The sequence below is a fragment of the Artemia sp. Qi Xiang Cuo genome, chromosome 1 (assembly GCF_049724085.1).
Source record: "Artemia sp. Qi Xiang Cuo chromosome 1, ASM4972408v1, whole genome shotgun sequence".
NCBI classification, from domain to species: domain Eukaryota; kingdom Metazoa; phylum Arthropoda; class Branchiopoda; order Anostraca; family Artemiidae; genus Artemia; species Artemia sp. Qi Xiang Cuo.
In genome coordinates, this window is record NC_142794.1 from 92,985,805 (window position 1) to 93,009,926 (window position 24,122).

The 24,122-nt window shown below is 35.9% G+C and overlaps 1 protein-coding gene across 6 annotated transcripts in view; it reads left to right on the forward strand.

Moving 5' to 3' along the window:
* Positions 1–1,985: 1,985 nt before the first annotated feature.
* Positions 1,986–24,122, forward strand: part of alpha-Spec (alpha spectrin) — a 161,085-nt gene continuing 138,948 nt past the window's right edge. For 4 of the 6 annotated variants that reach the window (XM_089087795.1, XM_089087815.1, XM_089087821.1 and 1 more), the window contains exons 1-3: positions 1,986–2,122; positions 15,343–15,498; positions 17,746–17,841. In XM_089087795.1, the coding sequence (XP_088943921.1) occupies positions 15,346–15,498; positions 17,746–17,841 (249 nt within the window). In that variant the 5' untranslated portion in view covers positions 1,986–2,122; positions 15,343–15,345. The remainder of the gene's footprint in view (positions 2,123–15,342; positions 15,499–17,745; positions 17,842–24,122) is intronic. The other 2 variants (XM_089087803.1, XM_089087810.1) reach the window with 2 other exon arrangements.

Here is a 24,122-nt window from a genome sequence, read left to right on the forward strand (position 1 = left end):
AACCAAAATCGTGATTGCCAACGGTGCTGCAGTTTGACTTTAAGGAATGACTACCCTTGAAGAAATCGTAGCCTAGTAAACGACAAAGTATTTGCAGTGGATTGTGATTAATAGATAATTCTTTTGTTTTTGTTCTGTTTTTTGCGATTTTTTGGGCTGAAAAATCTCTTCCTAGCTAAATTATCTATTGTGGATTACCTGCTCCTAGTGGCACAATATTTACAAGCATAAATCCATAATGAGTCAGAGGTAATCACTTGAGTTTGTCTATGCAGGATCTTGACTCTTTTTGATTGATTAGCATCACCAAGTGTGGAAGTGTGGAAATACTGTAAACAAGCTGGCACTAGGATTGCACATACCCTCCATTGACGATGGAGGTCCTAGGGACTTATTATTGTCCGGTTCTAACCCGGTTTTAGTGCTTCGCGTAGACTTGAGCAGCTGTGTTAGTCCCTGTCCTGCACTGGTTCTCCGACCATTCCTTTTCTTGATGCCACAACAATTTCAATTCTTTAAAGAATAAGGAAATTGCAACTTGGAATGTTACAACGTTAACAGACAAGTATCGTATCGAAATTTTGATTGATGTACTCAGACGCTTCGAACTGGACTTATTAATAGTTTCAGAAAATCATATCCCAGGGGGTAAAAAGCATGAAAGTAGGCGATATAGGATTTATTTACCCAGGCAGGAAGAGTGGGTTGTATCGGCAGGGAGTAGGGCTCATAATGAATTTAAAAAGCTGTTAAACCTTCTTTAGGCTGGGAAGGTGTTAATAATAGAACTTTAATCACTCATTTTGTATCTAAAAATGGCAGGGAATCAGTCATAGTAGTATGTGTCCCTGTAGAACCAGCTGATGAAAATAGTAGTGACTTGGGGGGTTTTAACTGCTTAGGGGATTCTGAAGGCATGGTCACAAGTGGGACAAGGCCTGGTTCAAGTTTCTTCGACCACTGACAGAAGACAGAACCTAATGGAAGCATTTGGCCCAGCAGCTTCTTGGTTCCGAGTTGGGCTGAATAGCCTGTGTCTCGTTTCAAGTAAATAAGTAAGTAGTGACTTGGATGAATTTTATTTACAACTACACGAACAATAAACAGGACGCAATGTACAAATATGCTACTTTTGTTATGGGATCTTATTGCCTAGGTCAGTAGAAACAGGAATAGATTATTCCCTAGCCTAGGTAAGCAACGCTTTGAAGCTTTGGTGCCTCAGATGCAAGTAGATGATTTGTTAAATGCTTCCCAGAGGAATTGGCTCCTTTTAATTTCAGTTATCCACTTTACAGGTCGTACGTCATACAACAAGCTGTATGAAAATTGTGGTTCAATTCCACTTTCTAGGTCTATAGTTAGGAGAGGTTGATATGGCTGGGATGTCATGGTTGTTGGATACTTAGGAAGATTGCTCTTTTTGGCGATACATCTGGGACCGGACGAATAGCAGGTTGTCCACGAAAGGGGGATGGATGAGGTCATAAGGAACGATGTAAAGGAATTTGAACCTTCTAAGTAAGGGATAAGAGTGAAGCTATAAATAGATCGAATCGGAGGAGACACGTGCGCAGCTGTGTTGGTCCCAGACAGCTTGGTGCTGTTATTAGTTATTGGTAGAATTAATAATAGTGTCTTCCACTAAGTGGTGCTTTCCATTTGTTTTAAGTCTCATTTGACCATTCATTTCAAGCTCTTTTTAATATTCATTTATCCATTAGCTTGTATAGCGGGTTTCAGTGAAAACGGCCACTCGGCTTTCAGATCTCCGGCCCAATTTCCACAAAAATTAGTTGTAGACGTACCCTAAAGGACTGCAAAAATGGCTGATTAAATATACGAATATAATGAAAGAAATCGCTAAGGTTTAAACTTAATCACAATTGAAGTATTTTCTTTTTGCTGTTTAAGTTGTCAATATTTGCAGGTTATAATTATTAATAAAAATAATAATAATAGTTTTACTAAACTGTCAAGTAGGAAATCAATAAAAATAAAGTTTGGGCGTTGGTCTCTTAGGTATAAGTTTTGTTTTTCAACTCAGTGAAAGCATATAAGGATTTGAAGAGTAGATTACAATAACCATAAAAGCTAAGGTTGTGTTCGTCTGCACAGTTACGTATGTATTGAATTTTGTCTATATGCAATTATTGATTACCCTACTTTAAACAATGATCCTTGTATAGGTAAAGGTTTTATATTGTTTCATCTGATGATCCCAGTTTGCTTTTTCGATTGGCTCCTATTCATCTCTGAAGCATAGTCTAGCTTTAAAAATAAACTTCAAATGAGAATATTGCTGTAGGACTAGGCTATCAAATTAATAGGCTAATCAAAATGTTTGGTAAAATTCTAGTTTAGTTTATTTAACTGAATAAACAGTGAAGTTCTACGAAATTGTATTATTGAGTTAGGAATAAAGTGAATACACCATTTGATGCCTTTTTTATGCTGATTAGGAATATAATAATCATTTCTATTGGAAATGAATTTCAGTTCCCCCCCCTATAGGCTATATACCAAACCCTGAATTGCCATTTATAGGGGGGGGGGGGCTGAAATTCATTTCTGATATAAATGATTATTATATTTGTAATCAGCATAAAAAAAGGGGTAAAGTTCTACCAAATCATATTATTGAGTTAGAAATAAAGTGAATACACCATTTGATGCCTTTTTTTGGTAAAGTTCTACTTTAGCTACTTTTGGCTATCTTGGGAAGGGGCTAGGTTAGGCAAATGAAACTTTCAGGGATGGGTCTACAGGCTAAAGTATGTCCCGGGAAGGTATTTTGAAGTACCTACCTCCACTCCTCCCCCCTCTAGAGGGTCATGAAATTTGCCTACATGACAGATCTGTACCCATTGAAATTTTGACAAAACAACATTTTACCTTAATTTTCAGTTATCAGTTTCTTTTTCTCTGGCTTTAGCTCTGAAAATGCAATTTCAGGTATTTGAGCAGAATTTTAAGACATATAAATAGTTTATTTCCAAAATTTAGGAAATGTATTTGCATATCTTTAAAACCTTATAAATTGGGATTGAGCAAAGTTGTGAAGCTGAAAACAATTTTGTTGTAGCCTACTTTATTTAAGCAGAAGATCTATTTTGCAAGGTTTCACTTTGATAACTCACACATTTTTAAAGGTCATCAAAGGTGAGGACCCTCTGGAGGGAGGATTGGAGGTGGATACTTGAAAATACCTTCCCGGGACATACTTTAGCCTGTAGAACCATCCCCGACAGTTTTACTTTCCTAACCTAACCCCTTTCCAAGATAGTCAAAAGTAGCTAAAGTAGAATTTTACCCTTTTTTTATGCTGATTACGAATATAATAAGCATTTCTATCAGAAATGAATATCAGCCTCCCCCTCCCTATATAGGCTATACCTAACCCTGAATTGGCCTATATAAGGGGGGGGGGGGCTGAAAGTCATTTCCGATAGAAATGCTTATTATATTTACAATCAGCATAAAAAAAGGCATCAAATGGTGTATTCACTTTAGTCCTAACTCAATAATAGCCTATGATTTTGTAGAACTTTACCAAAAAAGGCATTGAATGGTGTAGCCTATTCACTTTATTCCTAACTCAATAATATGATTTCATAGAACTTTACTGAATAAACTTTCAGGGAATGAATCTAGGGCCTGAAACATAGGCTACCCAGGGCCAAGGCTACCATTTCCAAGTTGTCATGTCTCTTTGGATGTCTATGACTTAGAAGATTGCATAGGCTACATGACAGGTATAATCTATCCCTATGTGAATCCTGATAGAAAAGAATATGGTAAATTTAGAGCAGTCTGTATTATTGACCTACTAGTAATGTGAAGATAGGCCTTACCACTTGTTATGTTCTTTCCAAATAGCTATAATAATTGCTTTTCATGCAAATTAAATTTTAAGCCCTTTTTGAACCCTGGCCTAACGTAAGGATAGGTGGTAGACTATTGGCCCATTTTTAGCACTAAGATCTTATATCTTTCTGCAAAAATAATTGTTTTTTAACTCATCTTTGTTCTAAGATCTTACAGCTCACTGATGTTAGCAAAAAGTGTGAAGACCACCACTGTTCTTCCGTATAGAACAATGATGAGAGAACTTTGATGATCTACTCATCATTGTTCTCAGACCACTGATCAGAGCAGAATGACAAAGGATGTTTGCACAAAAACAACCAAAGATGTAAGATCTTTGTTCAAAGATTTCACTTTTAAGTGTTTTCTGACAAAAGATGTAAGATCTTACCACATTGATGAGTGAAAAAACAGCCCTTATATCAACAGGTAGAATGACATCATTAGGCCTGTTTCTTAGCACTAAGATCTTGCATCTTTCTGCAAAGATTATTGTTTTTTAAGTCATCTTTGTTCTAAGGTCTTACAGCTCACTGAAGTTAGCAAAAAGTGTGAAGACGACCACTGTTCTGACATATAGAACAATGATGAGAGAACTTTGATGATCTACTCATCATTGTTCTCAGACTGCTGATTAGAGCAGAATGATGAAAGACATTTGCACAAAAAGAACCAAAGATGTAAGATCTTTGTTCAAAGATTTCACTTTTAAGCATTTTCTGACAAAAGATGTAATATCTTAGCACATTGATGAGTGAAAAAACAGCCCTATTTTATGCAATTCTAAAAAAGGGCAATGACAGCTTTGCCTCTCACCAAGACTATTAGTAAATTTCTAGGTTGTGCAATAATTCAGCTAGGAAGAAAGTGAAAACATATATCTATCTAGGTCTAGATCCTACACTTCTAAGATCTTTCTCATGTCCTTAGCCAAGAATTTTCATTCAATTCCTTTGCTTGAGTCTCATTTCATAATTATTGTGACTACATTTCACCAGATTGGGAGCTGTGCAAGCTTTGTTGCTAGTATTTGACTTGACTCAGTGATATGTGAAAAGAAAGCACAATATATATTGACAGGTATCTTACCTTAAACCACAGCTTGGAGCAAAATTAAGGATTTTCATCCTTGTAATGCTTTGTTGTGACTTCAATGGGTTGTTTGCTAAATTTTGGTTGAGGACTTAGCAGCTTCCCAGTTGTACAGGAACTCTTGCTGTAGCCATTCTTTGTCTAAATTCTTCTTCAATGCACCTGTTGAATCAGCAGCCAATGTATTTTCAGAGACTAGATCCCACAAGTTTGTTACTTGTTTGCTGAAAAAATGGCTTCTTTCTTGGACTAAGGAGCATTACTTGAAGATCTTTCTGGAATGACCTCTAGTCACAGAATGTTCTGGGGAGGGGTAAGGAGACAAGGGAGATCATTTTTGGAAATAATTTTATGGGTCATTATCATATCACCACATTTCCTCCTGTATGCAAGAGTAGGAAGTTTCAAGTGATGTAAACACTCTTTGTATGGCATTTGTTTGAGGCCTTTGACCATTTTGGTTGCTCTTTGTTGAACTCTTTCTAGAATTTCTTTGTCCTTCTTGAAATAGGGTGATGATAGGGACATTCCAACCTCTAGGTGCGGGCAAACTAGTGCGTTGTAGAGCTTAATACACATGCTTGGGTGTCTGCTAGAGTTAGTCCTTTTGATCATTCCAAGAGATTGGAGGGCAGATGACAATACAGATTTTGCATGGGTGCAGAACTTTAGTTGACGGTCAACAATGACTCCAAGATCTCTTGCTTCAGGGACTGCAAAAAGGGGGTTTCCTTGGTGATGGTATTAGTGATGTGTGTTGTGATTACCAATGTGAATTATTTGGTATTTATCAGTATTGACCGAGAGGAGCCATGTATCAGCCCAAGTCCCAAGAATATTAAGGTCCTTTTGAATAGATTACCAGTCAGAGGGTGTGGCTGCTTTACCAACAAGTTTTGAATCATCAGCATAAAGAGTGAGAAGGATTGAGAGAAGATTGGGTGTATCATTTATTTATAAGTTGAAGAGACTTGGCCCAAAAATGGTCCCCTGGGGAATGCTGCTTAAAACAGTTGTAGACAAGGAGCAATGAGGGACACCTTGAGAGTTGTGAACTCTTACAACTTGTGTTCTTTCTGAAAGGAAACTCTGTATCCACTGGACAATAACATCATCAACAGCTGCTGCTTTTAGTTTGGTAATGAGGAATTCATGACAAACCCTGTCAAATGCTTTTGAGAGGTCCAGGAGCACAATGTCAACAGGTACATCATTATCCAATAATGATGTAACATACTCATATGTGTGTATGAGATTAGTGTCAACAGATCTTAAAGATCTGAAGCCATGTTGATTGGAAGTGAGGATGTTATTAGTTTCCAAGTGCTGAATTAGAGCTCTATTAACAAATCTCTCAAGCACCTTTACAACTGCAGAAGTGATGCTAATAGGACGGTAATTTTTTGTGGATTGGTGTTATATAGGACTTTTTCCAAACTGACGGTAGTTCTCCATTTTGTAGGGACAGCTGGAAGAGTCTACACAAGGGAGAACAGAGAACAATTCAGCATTCCTTGAAAAGCCTTGGGTGTATTCCATCTGATCCTTTTGATTCATTAACATCAAGTTTTTCCAGGCTATTTAAGACCATATCTTTGGTAATTGATAATTTTGGCATTGGATGACATATTAAGTTTGATGGTGCTGCAGGGATAGTTGAACAAGATTGGATGGTGAAGGAAGAGGCAAACTGAGTATTTAATACATTGGCCTTATCTATTGGCAATGAGTGGGTTATGCCATTATTTCTGAGATCAGGAATGGTGTGGCAGTTTAGATTTTTGGCATAAAACATGTCTTGAGAAAGATTTGGGATTTGTCTTGATGTCTGTGGCAAGCTTTTCCTCATGCTGAGACTTCAATTCTGTAATTATATTAGAGGCAAAATTCCGAGCGTTTGCACACCTTATCCAATTTTCCTGGGATTTTTATCTTTGTTGTACCTTTTCCAGGCTCTGGCTTTCTTGTTGCTTGTTCTTTTTGCATCTTTTGTGAGGACTGGAAGCGTTTTTGACTGTTTTTTGGTAGATGACATTGGAGTACTTTTTTCAATCAATAGGAGGGCTTCTTAAAAATTTTTCAGTGATATATTAATATCAGAAATAATTAGTTTTGACCAATTTATTGAGGCTAGTTCCTTCTGTATTGCTAGGTTGTACTGTCTAGGTTGCAGACGTATCTTCGAGGATAACACAGAGAGGATAACTGAGTGGTTGCTGTTGATGACTGGAGGAAGAAATTCATTCCTGTTAAGGGAATCTGGATTGCTCAAAATTACAAGATCCAAAAAGGAATGATTCTGGTTGCCAAAATGACTTGTTGGCTTGTCAACTATTTGGTGAAGGAAGTTGTCAGATAAGCAAGACACAAATGGTGAATCTCCATTATTAGATACTACATGACAAAGGACATCAACCCACTTGATTAGTGGGAAGTTGAAATCACCAATAATTGTTAAATCAGATGATACTGTAGATGCCATTCTATCAATGATAGTTTTAAGATGTATTTCACAATCATTAAGACTGGGTGCACTAGGGCTTCTGTATACACACCCAATACAGATTTTTTTTTATTTTACGATTTTTCATGTTAATTTGTATAAGACAATAAAATAACTTCTTAACCAAAGCATTAATAATCCCTTTCATGAAATAGACCAACAATAAGAAGACACCTCAGTCACTGCACCCATAATCACCTTTCTTGACATTAGTCTGAAGTCCTTTGATAACCATGACCAGATTTCTAATGCTCAAAAGTTGAAGTTCATGTGTAGGCTTTGGAAACCAGAAAAAAACTTTGAATTTCCTGAAAAAGTTAAGCCAGAATGTCAAGGGTATAGTGACAAAGCATCATAGTTTTCAATTCAAAGTACCTGGCTCCAAAAGTTTTCATAACTGATGTTCAGCCCTTGAGAAAAAGGTGCAATCTATAAACACTGCTTCCTATTGGCCAAATCCCTTTTTTTTCTGCTCTGCCACAAACAAAGCTCCTTTGCCTTTGTGAAAAATGATGGGTTGAAAGGCATGATAGTATTGTCATGTTTCTGGACCATTTCCTTGCTGTAGTTGCAGTACTGGAGAGCTTTGTTGAGAACCAGTCCAATTCAGGTCTAATAAGAAAGCTAACTCCTTAGTAGCATCAATTATTGAGTTCAGCTTTATTTTTCCATTGATTCTTGTTGAAAAAGTAAATTTGACTCTACTTTTAAGTTCTGTTTCTCTGCAGATGGAGAATTTAGATCTACTTACCTACTGTGACAATATTGATGTATGCAAGTCTGTATTAACAGAGCTACTGGAAGTGGATTTTTCCCTTCTTTTTATTGAAAAGCAGTCCAGATGGCTTAAAGTGTTAGGACACCTGCATCAATATCAAAATGCCAATGTTGATTATTCTCTGCTTCAGACACTTCTCTTTATTACAAAGACTTGGTCTTTTCCCCATATCTTGAGCATATATCTGTAGAACTTGATACAAGATGTATTAACCACCAAGCTACATCACTTAAAATCCAACTTACGTTCCCTTGTTGTATTGTTGATGATATATTAGCCAAGGTTGTGACAAAGCTGCAAAAATATAAGCAGTTCTGTTCTCTGAGACTAGCCTCCCTGCTGAGCTAACTGTCTGGCAAGTCAAACAAAGGTCTATAGGTGAGTCTCAATCATCCTGACAAAGTTTGTGAAACTCTTGGTGTTTGCAATAACTGCTTTTTCCAACTGTGCACTCACTCTTGATTGTATTCTCCCTGCTATCAGAACATCTGCTGAACATTCATTTAGCAAGGTAAAGCAGTTTAAAACTTGCCTCCAAAATTAGACAAGAGGGGCCAGGTTGAATGTTCTTGCACACATGTCTATCAATTGCAATGTCAAGGTGGATATTGAAGTTGTTTTAAACAACTTTGGGAGGAAATCAAGATGGATTAAAATACAAGAAGTATTTACAGTGTTCATGTTGTTTTGTTTCTGATTCAAAGATTAGCAAGATTAGTACTTTTCAATGTGGTTAATTGAACTCATTATTTTATTGTTTTTTTTTAGAAGAATAATAATAAATAAGCTCAAAAAGCAGACTCTGACAGTAATATACTTAGTTTCTGGACTTCCAGTAGCTTTTAGCTGGTGACCCCTCTCACAAATAGAAATCTTAAATATGCTACTGCCTAGAGGTGGGTGCTTCAAAAGGAGATAACTAAGGCTCTGGAAATATTCCTGAGAGTTTGACTAAACTACTTTCTAAGATACAACAGTGAAAAGACCCTAAGCTTGAATTTTTCAAGTTTCAGTCAGATTTTCATAGTTTCTTTGATAAAAATTAGAGAAATAAACTTTCTGCATTCCTGACTGATGCAATAGAAAGCAAATATAGGTAGAGGTCTAGAATGACAGTTTTCCAGAAAAAGACATGCTAGAACAAGAAGAGAGGCATCTTTCTATTCATTTGTATGATTATGTTTGTGTTTTTGACAGTATATTGCCAACCCCTCCCTCTAGGAAGCCTATGGCTTCCTCCTTTATTAAATAAAATAAAAATATAGCCCTGAGCCTTATAAAAACTAAAAATAGATGAAATTCTTACTGTATAATATGCAGCAGATATTAATGAATCATATTTCCTTGTTTTCCCCCATTTTTTGTTTTTACCAATTATTATCTTAGTTGTTTTTTTACATAGCCTAGGGCTATATGAGGGGGACAGGGGATGAATTATCTAGGTATTGGATTATGGGGATTAATTATCAGAAATGCAGGCAAAACCATGAAAATGAATATGAAGTTATAAATCAGGAACAATATCTCTGTTTATTCTAGCTGTCTATTTGAAGAGCTGCTATTCTAATCCTTCACCTAAAAATATAGGCTGCAATATTTCACAAATTGCATTGGGACAAAATAGCATATAACAAGAAATCTAATGGTACTACTTTTATTTAATGAGATTGTTTCCTTCAGAAGAGGTTGACCACTAAATATTAACCATGATACAGGCTACAATAAGATACTTGACAGCTGGACATCTAGTCAACAAATCAACAGTCAAATCACTGTAAAGTGTCTATTATAACACATAGAAACCAGATTGTGTCAATACTGGATTTCATTAAATTTGCTCAATAAGCACATGATTAGCTTGAATCAATGCTTATAAAAGATATATTTCAATCAAAATATTTGTCTGAAATTAGGCACTGTCTCTGTACTATAGGTATAACCTCAGCTACAATGTACCAAAATCAATCTTTTACATATTTTTCCAAAATGTATTGCTGTATTTACAAGTCCACAGATTTGCTGCTAAGTGGAATAAGAGTACTCTGTTGAGAAAAAAGTCGTCCAAGATTGTAGTCAGCCAATCCCAATTAACTTAGTCTCCAACTATCAGCCAATCTTAACAATATATATCATGCAAACTTTTAGGAACCTATTCTCTTGGTTTAGAAAAGATACATTTTTATGATAATTTGTGTTCAAAATTAGGTTGTTTCTGAATACTGAGATTTTAACCATAATCACTGTCAAAGTATTAGCAGTCTCTCTAACATCCAATTGTCTTCATTCCCCAATCAGATCTTGTATAAAATATCCATTCAATAGAAAATATTTGTTCAATATGATGATTATATCAACAATGAAAACAATGTAAAATATAGGGTGTAGGGCTATAACCAGCCTCATTAGGTCATGTGAATACATCCCATGGTAATTGTTAGATCTGAAGACCATTTGAAGGAAATGGAAATATTATGACAATGTTTTAAACCAATGATGAATACTTACACATCTTGTTCCTAAATATGCATATTCACTTTACTCCCTTCCCTGATTGATAAATACACAACCCACTTTATACATCCCCTCATATTTTACAAGGGCAAACAGCAAATATTAAAGTTATATATTAGGATGCTGCTTATGCAGCAAAGAAAAGGGTAGTGATGGGAATTTATAGTTTGGGCTCTATATCCACCAGGAAAGAGGTAAACAGAAGCAATATGCCCTTAGAAATGAGAAGCAAGGTTGCAAGATTATTTAAGTTTGTGTTTTCTTCAACTGATCCCTATATCTTAACTATTTTCTGTTACAGAAGTCACCTTTACATTTTGAAAGAGCATTGATTAGGGAATCATATAGTAGAAATTCTTTTTTATTGTAGCATTTTCTTTACAGAAGGGAATCTTAGCTCAATGTTTCTTTTTTTTTTAAATTAGATTTTTTTTGGAATTGTTAACCAACTATTAATGAGAAAGGTAACCCTGCATTAAGTCAGTAAAAAATCTCAATGGAGAACTTTCAAATATTTTAGATGTAGGAAGTTAGATGACTGAAGATTATAGGAGCATTTTCCAAGCCTAAACTATATGTTGGAAAGAGTTTTTGAAGTATATACCTCCTCCCCAATGTGTTCTGGTTTAATTCAACTTCCTCCTTAACACTCCTTAAAATTTTCATCCTCATACCCCTTAGCCTTGGTAGTGTATATTAGTTGTAGTAGTAGCAGTAATAGAACTAGCAAGAGCAGTTGTGGTAGCAGCTGTGTGTATATATTGTCTTCTGGTCAGTTTAAGATCTCCCTCATTATGCCCTAATAGTTAGTTGCAGCTTAATACCCTAAGCTGCTCCTGAGGTATTGCTGATACTCCTGTCTGACAACCTATATGTACATAGTTTGTTTTGAATTAGTTTAAAACTCCCCTCAACATTTCCAGAAAGCTTCACCTTTATACCCTTTGCCTTTTTAGAGACCCAGGATAAGAAAATGCCCCTCTTTCTGAATAAAATGGGGTATATGTCAACAACGGGTAAATTACACCGCCTACAGCCCTTGCCCCAAGGTCTTTTGAGGGTCATGTCATCCTCAGAGGTATATTTATAGGACCTTTTAACTATGCTGAGCAAAATTTTTATCTCAAAATTTTGATTGAATCTCTTTGGGGAAGAGTGTAGCAAAAAGGAGCATGGGAGGGGAGCTGGCTGCCCTCCAATCACTTATGACTCTTAAAAGAGGCACTAGAACTTTAAATTTCTACAAAGCTTCTACATCAACTCCTCCCATGTAAAGTGAATTGGCAAAAAAAATAATAATGCATATTCCACATAACTCTGTACTTAGGCACTTCTATTGTTGTTCCTATGATTGGGTGGTTTTAAACAGATAGCATGTGCCTGGTTTGTGATGTAGTAATCCAAGAGACGTTCCTAATCATGTTGAGACATTGGCCTTAATAAGTGTGTCATTAAGTAAGTCGCCTTAGCCATGTACATTGTTAACTATTTAAGTGCACTAATAATAATGGAGTCTATTCACAAATGTACATTTTTAGCTTGAGCTGCATCATGGAAATTATTGCCTAATCATAGGCACTGGGATTCTAACAAAGGATCTCAAACACAGACAGACCATGGAAAGACTCAGTCACAGACAAGTGCTGTGAACAAAAATTTATTTAGATAGACTAAGCTGTGAGGGTAACTTTTGTCTGTGCTTAAACTTGAAAAAGGAATTTTTCTAAGATTGTAGTTTGCCAATCCAAACTAGTCTAGCTTTAAATACTCTATAAGAGGCTATTTGCATCAAGCCATGTCTTAGGGGCAAAAAAGTAGAAAACTAAGTGTGCTTTTAACATTGACAAGTAAAAATTATAAGGAATAATGATAGATTAAGTACTTTTTTGAACACTAATTTAGAAAAAAAACTTGAAAAACTTCTTTTTTGGAGTTTATGCAAATATTTTAAGAGCTGTTTCAAATAAACTGACTCATGATATTTTGTATATTTTAGAATTCTGACAACCTAGCCCTTAACTGAGAACACAAAACCAATACAACAAAACAAGGTTAGAAATAAAGGAATCCTTGCATGACCCACAGAAAATAAATGGCTAATTTATATAGCTCCCAATTGTCTTTTACCAACCTTGAAATCAATCAATTTTACCACATGATTTAGTTCACTAAAAAACTCAAGTTAGCATAGTTTTCAATAAAGCACTAGTTTCTCAGAATTCTGCAAATACAGGAGTGTAGATTGCAAAGCAGCAATTTTTGTTTGTTTGCAGTTTCAACTTGGCTCTTAACTTTTTTGTTTGAAGTTTCAACTTGACTCTTTACTTTCATCAGAAAAACTATATTAAAAAAAATGTTTTTCTTGCATTTTTTAGCTTTTAAAAACATAGACAATAAGTTATATAAAAAGATCTTTTTTACAACATATGTAAAGAAACTATTGGAAGTTAATGAGTTTTTGCTATTTAATTAGGTTTAACTTCTCTTTTTTCTTTAAAAAACAATGAATTTTGTTATGCAAAGAGTCTATGGAAAATACTATTATTGGCATCTTTGAGAAGTTGTAAGCACCAAATTCAAATCCATCCAATATGAAATATATACAGATTTTAGAAAATTGAAGGAAATGGAAGGAATTTAAGGTCTGTAGATTAATGCTTTCCAGAAATTTGCGTAATTATTATTGATTTGTCACTTTTGTCATTATAATTGACTTGTTGCTTTACTCATTATAATTTTCTCGTTTTTGTTGCATCCTTGTTGCATGGTCTCTTGTGTAAGCTTGTCAGTTCTTCAATTTGCAATCCTTCAGATGATTGAAAATCGAAATCTACTCAATGTGACATATGCTTGTCCTTTTGTGAGAAGTTCCTTAACTAGATATAACAAAGAAAGAATTAATGAAATGTTTCTTCTCCAATATGGATTCCGCCGGAAACGCTCAACATTAGACTGCCTAGTGGCCCAGTATCAGGAGTGGATAGAACTACTGGCAATGGGATACAACATCAGGCTACTATCCTTCGACATTGCGAAAGCTTTTGACAGAGTATGGAACCGTGGCCTGCTAAAGAAACTCTATGCAGATAGGTATTCGTGGATGTCTGTTAAAAGTGATTGAGAGCTTTCTTTCCGATCGTTCACTGCGGGTTGTTCTCGACGGGTTTATTTCCCGTGAATATCCAATGAAAGCAGGGGTACCCCAGGGCAGTGTCTTGGGACCTACCCTCTTCCTTATCTACATAAACGACATGGAAGACAACCTCGGAAACCCTCTGCATCACTTTGCCGACGATACCATGACACACTCAGCCGTCCCAAAACACGAAGACCCAACACAAGCCTCCCTTTCCCTACAGATGGATCTTCTGAAAATTGAAAAGTGGTCTGATGCATGGATGATCAACTTCAATGCATCAAAAACAAAGGAGCTTCTAATTACCCGATCAAAGCTGCCACGTGAACACCCCAGTTTCATCTTCAAAAATGAAGCTATAAAGAGAGTCGACAAGCTTCGTCTACGGGGGATTCATTTCTCCACCGATCTCTCTTGGAACAAACACCTTGATCGGGCGAGAACCTCTTGCGCAAGAAAGCTGTTAGTTACTCTTCGCTGCAAAAACCTTCCATCAAGCTCTATCATCCCACTCTACAAGTCTTGCATCAGACCCATAGCTGAATATTAATGCCCGCTATTTGCTGGTGCTCCAAAAACGCTGTCGGCACTACTTTAGAAGATCCAAAATACGGCAAATAGGGCGGGCCGCACCTCTACACAAGAATTGCTCCAGCCTCCAAATGAAAGGTTTGATGTAGCGTCGATGGCTGTTTTCTACAAGTACATGAATTCGCCTCCTTCAGACGAGCTCTCTCGAATTGTGCCCCTCTTTGTCCAGCCGACAAGGCAGACACAAAGGCACACAGCTCGGTCCAATTATCTAAAGGAGGATACGCCGAAAACCGAGTACTTGAGGAACAGCTTCATCCAGCGTTGCACTTCTATCTGGAATGATCTTCCTGGGGATGTTATCCCTGCAATTCCCTCTGTTAACACCTTCAAAAGAAGGTTCAATTGACATTTAAAACCTCAAGGCCATTGAACGAGGTAAATGAATAGCGGCATATCAGATACTTCGAAGTACCTGGTGCCGTGAATATTGGAATAAAAAAAAAAAAGTTAGATATAGTCATTAACAAGTAAAGCAAGTTAATTTGCTAATGACTATGTCTAACTTCTCAACAAGTAAGTTTTAACTATGGGCCTTTGTTTTGGGATATTTGGATCTTATGCACTGAACGTGCCCAACAGAGAATTAACAAAAGTTGTCTTTTCTCAACGGTTCGGTAGTTAACTTAACTCGTTAACAAGCTAGACAGCTAGATTAAGCTAGATTACTCATTAAAGAAGGGTGAATGTTGACAACCATTTCAACCAATTAAAAATTGCCTATCGTTTACACAAGAAATATAAACAGAAAATACCACAGGCTCAAAAAGATGGCAGTACTAAATTTTATTAAGCTATTTCTTAAGTATGCAAACTATGAATAATATTTTCCTTATTTTCTTTTGATTTTTATTTTTTTTACAGGCAATGGAGCATAATTTACTGCCAAAAGAGGTTAAAATCCTAGAAACGGCTGAAGACATTCAAGAACGTCGTGAGCAAGTTCTTCAAAGATATGTTGAATTTAAAAATGCTGCTAAGACCAGAAGAGACAAGTTGGAAGATTCAAAAAACTTCCAGGTAAGTTGGCTCTGTTTGCAGGAAATTTTCTTAGAGTTTTTGATCTATCTTGTTAATTTTCAAGTTCCAAAGGTAAAATTAGTTGAAAGTGACTGCACTTCCTTGTTCCAGCATATTAACAAGCACACTGGCTTCTTCACTGTTATGGGCGTCAATCCAACAATTTGGGATATCAAGGTCTAGTACTGCTAAAAAAAACAGCTGCAGTTGTTGAAAGTCAAATGATTCTACAGAGCAATTTCTGGAGTAGAAATGCTGGGAAGTAAGAAAAGAGCACTGTAAAAATCTACATGGTTAAAATCTAATAACCAAAGGTTGTAATCCCTCCCTTTTAGTGCCAGCACCTTCAGCTTGTTCATTAACTTAGTAAAGAGCAAACCACGGCCCATAGTAACTCAAAGTTTCAAAGCGAATTTTGAAAAAGAATAACTGTCTATTGACAAAAATTCCTGTTTTAAGCTGGCGCAGAAATGGCAAATCTTCAATCACGTTTTCTGGGGCTTTCCTTCTCGATAAGTTTTTTAATTCCAAAAGTCTCAGACATAAAACTTAGGATTTTATATAAAGAGACGAAAGAGGGAAGGCAGATACGAAACTTGCTAGTTTCATACAAGCCTTCAATGTGTTTTTTCCCTAAGACCACCTCATATGGTGTGGATGGTCCTAGAAACTTTGGAAGAAGCCCATTGTACTGGAAATTGAAAGTTCTAGTGTCCTTTATAAAAGTGAAAAGTAACCGATGGGTAACATACCCCATCTATTGCCCTTGTTTTCGAGTCCCATACTCTCTAAATATATTTGTTCATAATGTTTAGATAACTGTTTTGTCAGGAACTGTAAATAACATAGGTTTTATGATTGAAAAGGAGGTCTTGTGCAATGTCTCAGGAACAGCTAAGAGTATTAAGTTGAAACTTTAAGGGGATGTTAGGGGGTGGGAATTAAATCAAAAGACACTATGTGATCCAGGTTGTCAAAACGGTGTATTTGCAAAATCTCAGGAATGGCTTTCAGGGAATCCTTATGGGGATATTGAATTAAATGGAGACTCGACATGTGTGTTCAGGTGGTCAAAAAGGCATGTCTGCAGCTCTCAGGAATGGCTAAGTGCATTAAGTTGAATTTGTCAAGGAATTTCAAGGGGAATGTAGAATTAAAACAAACTGTACTAAGTTCATCTAGGTTATTAAAAGAGTGAATCTGCAATTAGTCTAAAAAGAGTGTACATCCTTAATGGCTAAGGATATTAAGTCAGCACTTTCAGGAACGTTTCAACTAAATAAAAAAACATAATCTACATCCAGGTTATCAAAAAGGCATATAAACAATGCATATAAAACATAAAAGGGTATTAAGTTTAACCGTCAGCGAATGTTGAGGGGGATGTTGAACTAATCCAGAAGACTCTCTGCTTATCCTGCTTGTTAAAGTACATGTGCGTAATACCTTTGAAACTCCCAGGGAGTGTTTATGAGGATGTTGAACTAAATCAAAAGACAGTATGTGCAACCAGGTTGCCAGAAGGGTGTATCACTAACATCTCAGGAATAGCTATGTGTATTAAGATGAAAACATTGGAGGATGTTGAAGGGAATGTAGAACTAAAAAAAGTACATTATATGCATCCAGGTTTTTTTCAAGGGTGTATTTTCAGTATCTCAGGAATGTCATTTTCAAATCTCAGGAAACCATTAGAGAATGTTGAGAGGAATGTACAACTAAAAAAAGTACATTATATGCTTTTGGGGTGTTTCCAAGGGTGTATTTTCAATATCTCAGGACTCAGGAATGGCTAAGGAAATTATGTTGATAATTTTTGGGGTTGATGATATAATTATATATATATATATATATATATATATATATATATATATATATATATATATATATATATATATATATATATATATATATATATATATATATATATATATATATATATAAATTTCCCCGTCTTGTTCTTATGACGATTCAAGATTTTGTTCTTTTTTTGCATCATGCGAGGCAAAACCTAAAGTTGGCTTTTTAGAAAATAATGAAATATCTCCCTTATCTTTAATGATATGAAAATTGCTTTAAAGTTGAATTAATTGATTACTTTTAATGAGATTTTTAGGGTGGGGCTGGGGACTTGCTGCTGTCATTCCTTTGAATTTTGTGTCATAGCAAAATTCAGTTTTTAACAAGTGCTTGTGGTTTTATTGTTTGTTTTTAACGTAAGTTTTGCTCACTTTTGTTTTTCTTTAGTATTTCAAGCGTGATGCAGATGAGTTGGAATCCTGGATTTACGAAAAACTTCAAGTTGCCTCTGATGAAAGCTACAAGGACACAAGCAATTTACAGGTTAGTTTTCGCTAATTTCTACAATTAGTGATGCTGTTTTCAATATCGGGTTCAATTGCACGTTCAATTTTTACTTGTTAATGCATTGACTGTTGTTTCAATGCAGTTATCCCTCCCTCAAATCTCTATTTGTGTTAAGTTTTTGTAATCTCTAATTCTATTCTTTAATATATCAAGCAGTTTGTGGTAATGAAATAAGTAAGGAGTAACTGGGGCCAATAGTAAATGAAACTCTAAAAAAAGGAATTTTTGATGACAATTAAAGCCTTAAAAGAATCAGCTTATGCTGATTCCAAAAAAAAAAGTCTAATGTTACCCATCAACAGCTACAAGCCTAAGAAAATTTGCCCGATCATAGGCAGCGCAATCGCGCTGCCTAAATAAAGAATGATGTTCGCACAATGGTTTTCTTTTTTAACCAGAGCACTTTGTATCGAAGGAGTTGTCGTACAAACTTGTACGTAGAATGAATGTGCATTGTCAGTTTAATATACATATACTGATTTTTAGTTATCAAAATATTAATATTATTTCATTTGTTAAAGTTCTAAAAGTAAAAACATTTATGTTTTTTCAATAAAGTGCAAAATATGTTCTGGCCATGGGAAGGTATAGGGACTTTGAGCCCCACTTATGTTAATTTCTGCTCGTTTTGAGTTTGACTCGGTTATTTATTGTAATTTCTGTTCGTTTTGGGTTTGATTTATTTATCGATGCTGATTTGTGGCAGTTTCACGCTTGGTATATTTGATTTTATTTTTGCTCATTTTTTGTTTAATGGAGTTCTTTACTTTTCTTTGAAAAACTTATTTTGTTGAAAGTTTTTTTTAAATTTATTTTAAAAAAAGGCCCTCCAAAATTAAGTGATCCTAATGAACATCACGCCATTAGATTCATCATATTAGGGAGTACTGTTTTAGGGAATTTCGCATTTCTTCCCAGAAGAAATATCATGGAGCCTTCTTTTTTCCCAAGGTGTGATCGTGTCGAACTAATAGTTTTAGAAGATCGAAAGATGACCCATTCGATGGAAATTAAACGTTCTAGTAATCCGTAATTGACCAAAAATATTTTGCCACGGGAAAGTGGCGTGTTCTGCCATTTTGCATCAAACTAAGATTTTGCCACAAAGAGGACCAATATGCTACCGATTGAAATACTAGCTAGCCAATCGACTTAAAAGTATCAGAAAATTATGCAGCACAGAGGTGGAAAAGGCGTGGCGGGGCATAATGAGCCTCATCAAGAAACTTCTTGGTGCGCCGGGGGGGGGTGGCAGGTGCTACCAAAAGTTTTATTTCCAGCCATTAAATGGAAATATTTCTCTTTTCCCATTTATATACAATGTTTCAATGTATTCAAAAGTATGTATTTAATGTGTTTAAACATATGACAAACCTGTTGGAGAGGGTGTGATGTTTTATCCTGCGTAGAAGACCAAAAGTCATTTAGAATTTCCATCCATATTAACGATAATGTCCCTCTCTGTCCAACTGAAATTCTCTAGTAAAAATATTATTAAGAACTTATTCAACAAAACTGGTATTTATCGGAAATTTTGATAGAATATTATTTGAGTTAATGCTTCCAGATGTCTTAAGTAGTACGTCACTTCATTTCACCTGTAGAATATAAAGGTATCTGGAAATTATGTTTATTAAAAGAAATCCTAGTTTATTAGGTAAATATAGCATTTCATTTGGGGATCTTCATTGCGATAGGAATGCCGTTGAAGTGGAGTAAGAAGCTTCTAAAGCACCCAAAAAATTCGCTCTTTTCTTTAAAATTTGATTTTTTCCCATTCTTGAGAACTGCTGCTGAAACACAAGGGCCGTTGAATTGGAAGAAGAAGCTTTTGAAGCACTAAAAAAAATTCGCTCTTTTTTTCTGAACTTTGATTTTTTGTCCCATTCTTGAGAACTGCTGCTGAAACACAAGGGCCGTTGAATTGGAAGAAGAAGCTTTTAAAGCACCAAAAAAATTCGCTCTTATTTCTAAACTTTGAATTTTTGTCCCATTCTTGAGAACTGCTGCTGGAACACAAGGGCCATTGAATTAGAAGAAGAAGAAGCTTGGCACCAAAAAACTTTAACATGAAGGGCGAAAGGTTGCGGACACAGTTTATAGAATTATCCAGTAAGTTTATCGCATATCATTTCTGGTCTTCATTCTCGGTACGAACAAAAAGCTCCTCCCACTTCTTTCTGCATTAGCGGGTTAGTCTGTTTCTGTCAATCAATGAGAAATGGTTACAAAGTGCATTATTCGTAATAGCGGGTTTCCACTTGTTTCGTGTCCAAGAGAAATCTGACTTGTCTACCCGTGAAAAGATATAATGCCGCTTATGTTTCTATCTGCAAAAACGTTCTCTGGAGCACTCGCACCTTGGTCCGGGTTTTTATAATGGGTGAGATAGGGTATGATCATACTGCTAATTCTATAAACTGTGGTTGCGGAGGGGACTCAGAAACAGAATAATTTCGGTTGTGTTGAAGTTTTAGCTTTCAGTTGTAAAAACTTCTTTCTTTTTCATTTAATTGGATTATGAAACAGTTTCCTGAGTGTCCTTTGTCAGTGAAGGCTGAGACTGCTAGGTAACAGCAGCCACTACTGTATCGAGGAATCTAATTTTAAAGGTTTAAGGCTTTTTCAAAGCTCTGGGTACTTGCCATGACTTTGTATATATCTCAGTTAATATTCCATGACGAATCGTTGTCTCAGTAACTTTTTGTTGTTTGAAAATCAGCAAAAGAATTATGAAAATGTTGTTGCAGTATAATCCCCGCTGGATTTGATTCTCCACATTAGATATCTAAAACATCTCAAAGGGAAACCGTCCGTATAGAAATAGTTTATATTCTTCGGTATTCAGTTCAGTTCATTTTGGATCTAAAAGTAGGGTTACAGCTTGCTGATTTTGGTAAAGTTAAAGATACTGAAAATGAGGGTACAGGGAAATCAATAAAGTAATGTTAGCGTACTGGTGGGATCTTCAGTTGCTAAAAACTTCGAGCTGGGAATACATAACCTGACAATATAAACCGCAGAAAATGGGAGTGAGTCTTTGTTAATATACTTACCCTGCCCCCTCCCCCAAAGTACTAAAAATATAAAGCTGTTACGATAAAAATTATTTTTTCTATTAAGTATCCTTTACTAATCAAACCAAGGAAAATATGAGGGGGGTAATCCTTATAGACTCGCCCTAATAATTTCTTTTTTCTACGATAACTGAAAAATAATTTTCAGAATCTACGATAACTGAAAAATAGTTTAAGTAACAGAGTTGTCAGGGATCACTCAGAACTTTTTGTGTACAAGGAGTTACAGTCGTGTTGCCTGTTTTATTTATTTGACTTCCTAGGGCACCGGCCCGAATTATAAAGCTGCTAGAGGAGAGGGGGGTGTCTGCCAATTTGCTTCTATATCCCAAGCTTGCTGATTTTCTAGTTTGTATTTTTCTTTTCAAATCGACATTACGAATCAACTTCTCATGGGAAATAGATTGAATTGTGAATTGTATTTGATTGTTATATTATGTTTTTTTTTAATTGTATTATGATTATGAAAAAGCGCTGTTGAAAGACGAAAGGAGCCCGTTTAGGATTCCAGGTGCTTTTTTTAAGAAGAAGGTAAAAAAATGGGCGTCCAGATAGAGGGGATGGGAATGTCTGTTGATGTCCAGGATATCATGATTTTTTTAGTTCTTTGAGCAGTTTCCAATCGTCTCGGTATAAATTGTCTTTTCTTTCGTGTCAACATATTTGTCAAGATTTTGCCGTCGAGATCAATGCCCCTAATACGCGTGAATATGGCCTTATTTAGCTTGACTCGGGAAAACGGAATTTGCCAACGAAGTTTATTAGTGAAACAGAATAGATTATCTACTTTGTTAAAAAGGTTACGTTATAGGCTAAGTGATGATTGCAGTAAGTTAACGGACTTGGATTGTTAACAAATAGAAGTTCGTTGCTGTTTACGAGATTTTTTCCGGTGATCTAAGAAAAGCTAACAAGTTAGCTTTTCTAGCGTTACCTATAGGAAAGAGTCGTAAGGCCTCAATGTATTATTTATTTATTTTGCCAGAGCCAATTCACATGGAAGGGGTGGTGGCAGAAACTTTAGAGGGGACCTATTCGGTTGGAAATTTAAAGCTCCAGTACCAGTTTAAGAGTCAAAAGGGGTTAGAGGGCAACAAGCCCCCCTCCCATGGCGTTTAATTTCCCCTGCCCCCAGAGACATCTTATCAATATTTTTAGATTTTTGGCCATTTTGTTCAAAATAGTCGTTAGGTCAAATAACTATGCCTCAGGGGAGGGATGAAAAGGCTATCCCTGGCATAATCCCTGGGGCGAGGGCTGCAAATTATGCAAGCGGCCTCGTTGTTGACATATAGGGTTTGTTATTGGGAAAGGGGAGTATGTTTGATCTTGAATCTCCAAAAGGCTTAAGGTACTAAGATGAATTATTAAGGAAATGTCGAGTGTATGTTGAGCAAAATATACTATATGCATGCTGGTTTTCAAAAGGGTGTATTTTGTACACCCGTTGATATTGTATCGCGGATACTAATTCTCGCCTAGTAGGTGGCGTAGGCGGGATACAGCAATGGCCAATTGTAGTCAAATGCAAGTTAAAACAGATAGTCCAAGTGATTGCGAGGCGCATTCTGAATTGGCTGAAACATAGATAAATAACAAGAATGGGCATGACTCTTTTAAATTTATCAAGTATTTTGCAGTAGGTTGCATCAAGACATGGCGAATTGTAGACAGATAAAAGCCAAGACAGATAGCAGCATCAGCATTGTCTAAGGAACAGCCGAGGATAATAAAAAGAAACTTTCAGGGTATGTTAAGTGGGGTATTGAAAAGTGATCTGAGGGCAACCAGCCCTGCCCTCCCCTTCGCCCTTATTATAAGCCTTTTTTTGTCTCAACACTGATCAAAACTACGAAAAAGCCATTTTGTTATAATCAAAAGGTCTAATAACTATTCCTTCGGGGATGCTATGCCCCTTCCCCTCCACCCTCGGGGCTTGGGTAGTAAATTATGGAATTTTCTCATTGCCTACTTGCAGGATTTATCATTGGGAAAGGAAGGAATGTTTGATCTTGGATGTCGGAAGGGGTTAAAGGTTTCAGCCAATGTTGAGGGGGATGTTGAACTAAATCATAAGACACTATGCACCTCTAAGCTATTAAAAGGGCTTATATGCCATATTTTGAGAAGGGTAGGGTATTAGCTAGGAACTTTCAGAGCTACTACCACTGTTACTACAGCGTATGCAACTGTGACTACTTGTGACTGCGACTATGACTACTAGTGACTGCAACTTCTTTGAGCTGTGACTATTGGTGACTTTAACTACGACTGCTTGCAGCTTTGACTACTTGCAATGTTGATTACAACTGCTTGCGAGTATGAGTGTAAATACCTCTTCTACAACTATTTCTACTTTCAACTGTGAGCAATTTTGACTTGCGACATTGACTCCGATAACTTGCGATTATGACTTTGACTACTTGCCACTGCGACTACTTCTACATAGAGTACTTTCAAAATATATTTAGGGGATTTTGAACAAAATCATAACACATTGTGCATGCTGGTAGTCAAAAGAGCTTGTCAGTAATATCTCAAGAACGGCTTAGAGTATAATGTCGAAACTTTCAGGGCATGTTCAGGAGGTTCATAGAAAATAATATGAGGACAACCAGCCCCCTCTCACCCCACCCCCTTTTTAGATGCTTCACCCCTAACAATAATTGAAATCTTGAAATATCCTCAGTCGATATTAGACAGAATTTGTGTGTCGATGGATATGTGTTGCCATGAATGTCCAAAATCTGGTTAATGTCGACATTCACCGGTGAATGTCCAAAATTCCTTTTTCTATGCTTGGATTCAATTTGCTTTGCGAGTCAGTTTTTTCAGTCTTACGCAAGCTATCGCGGTAAAATTTAAAGTTAGTTTAGGTTTGATTATGTCACTAGGTTAGATTAGATTAGGTTAAATTTGGTTATAAATATCTGAAACGGGTTAAAAACCTAAGCTAACATTCGGACATTCACCAATGAATATATATATATATATATATATATATATATATATATATATATATATATATATACATACACATATATATATATATATATATATATATATATATATATATATATATATATATATATATATATATATATATACATATATATATATATATATATATATATATATATATATATATGCATATATATATGCATATATATATATATATAT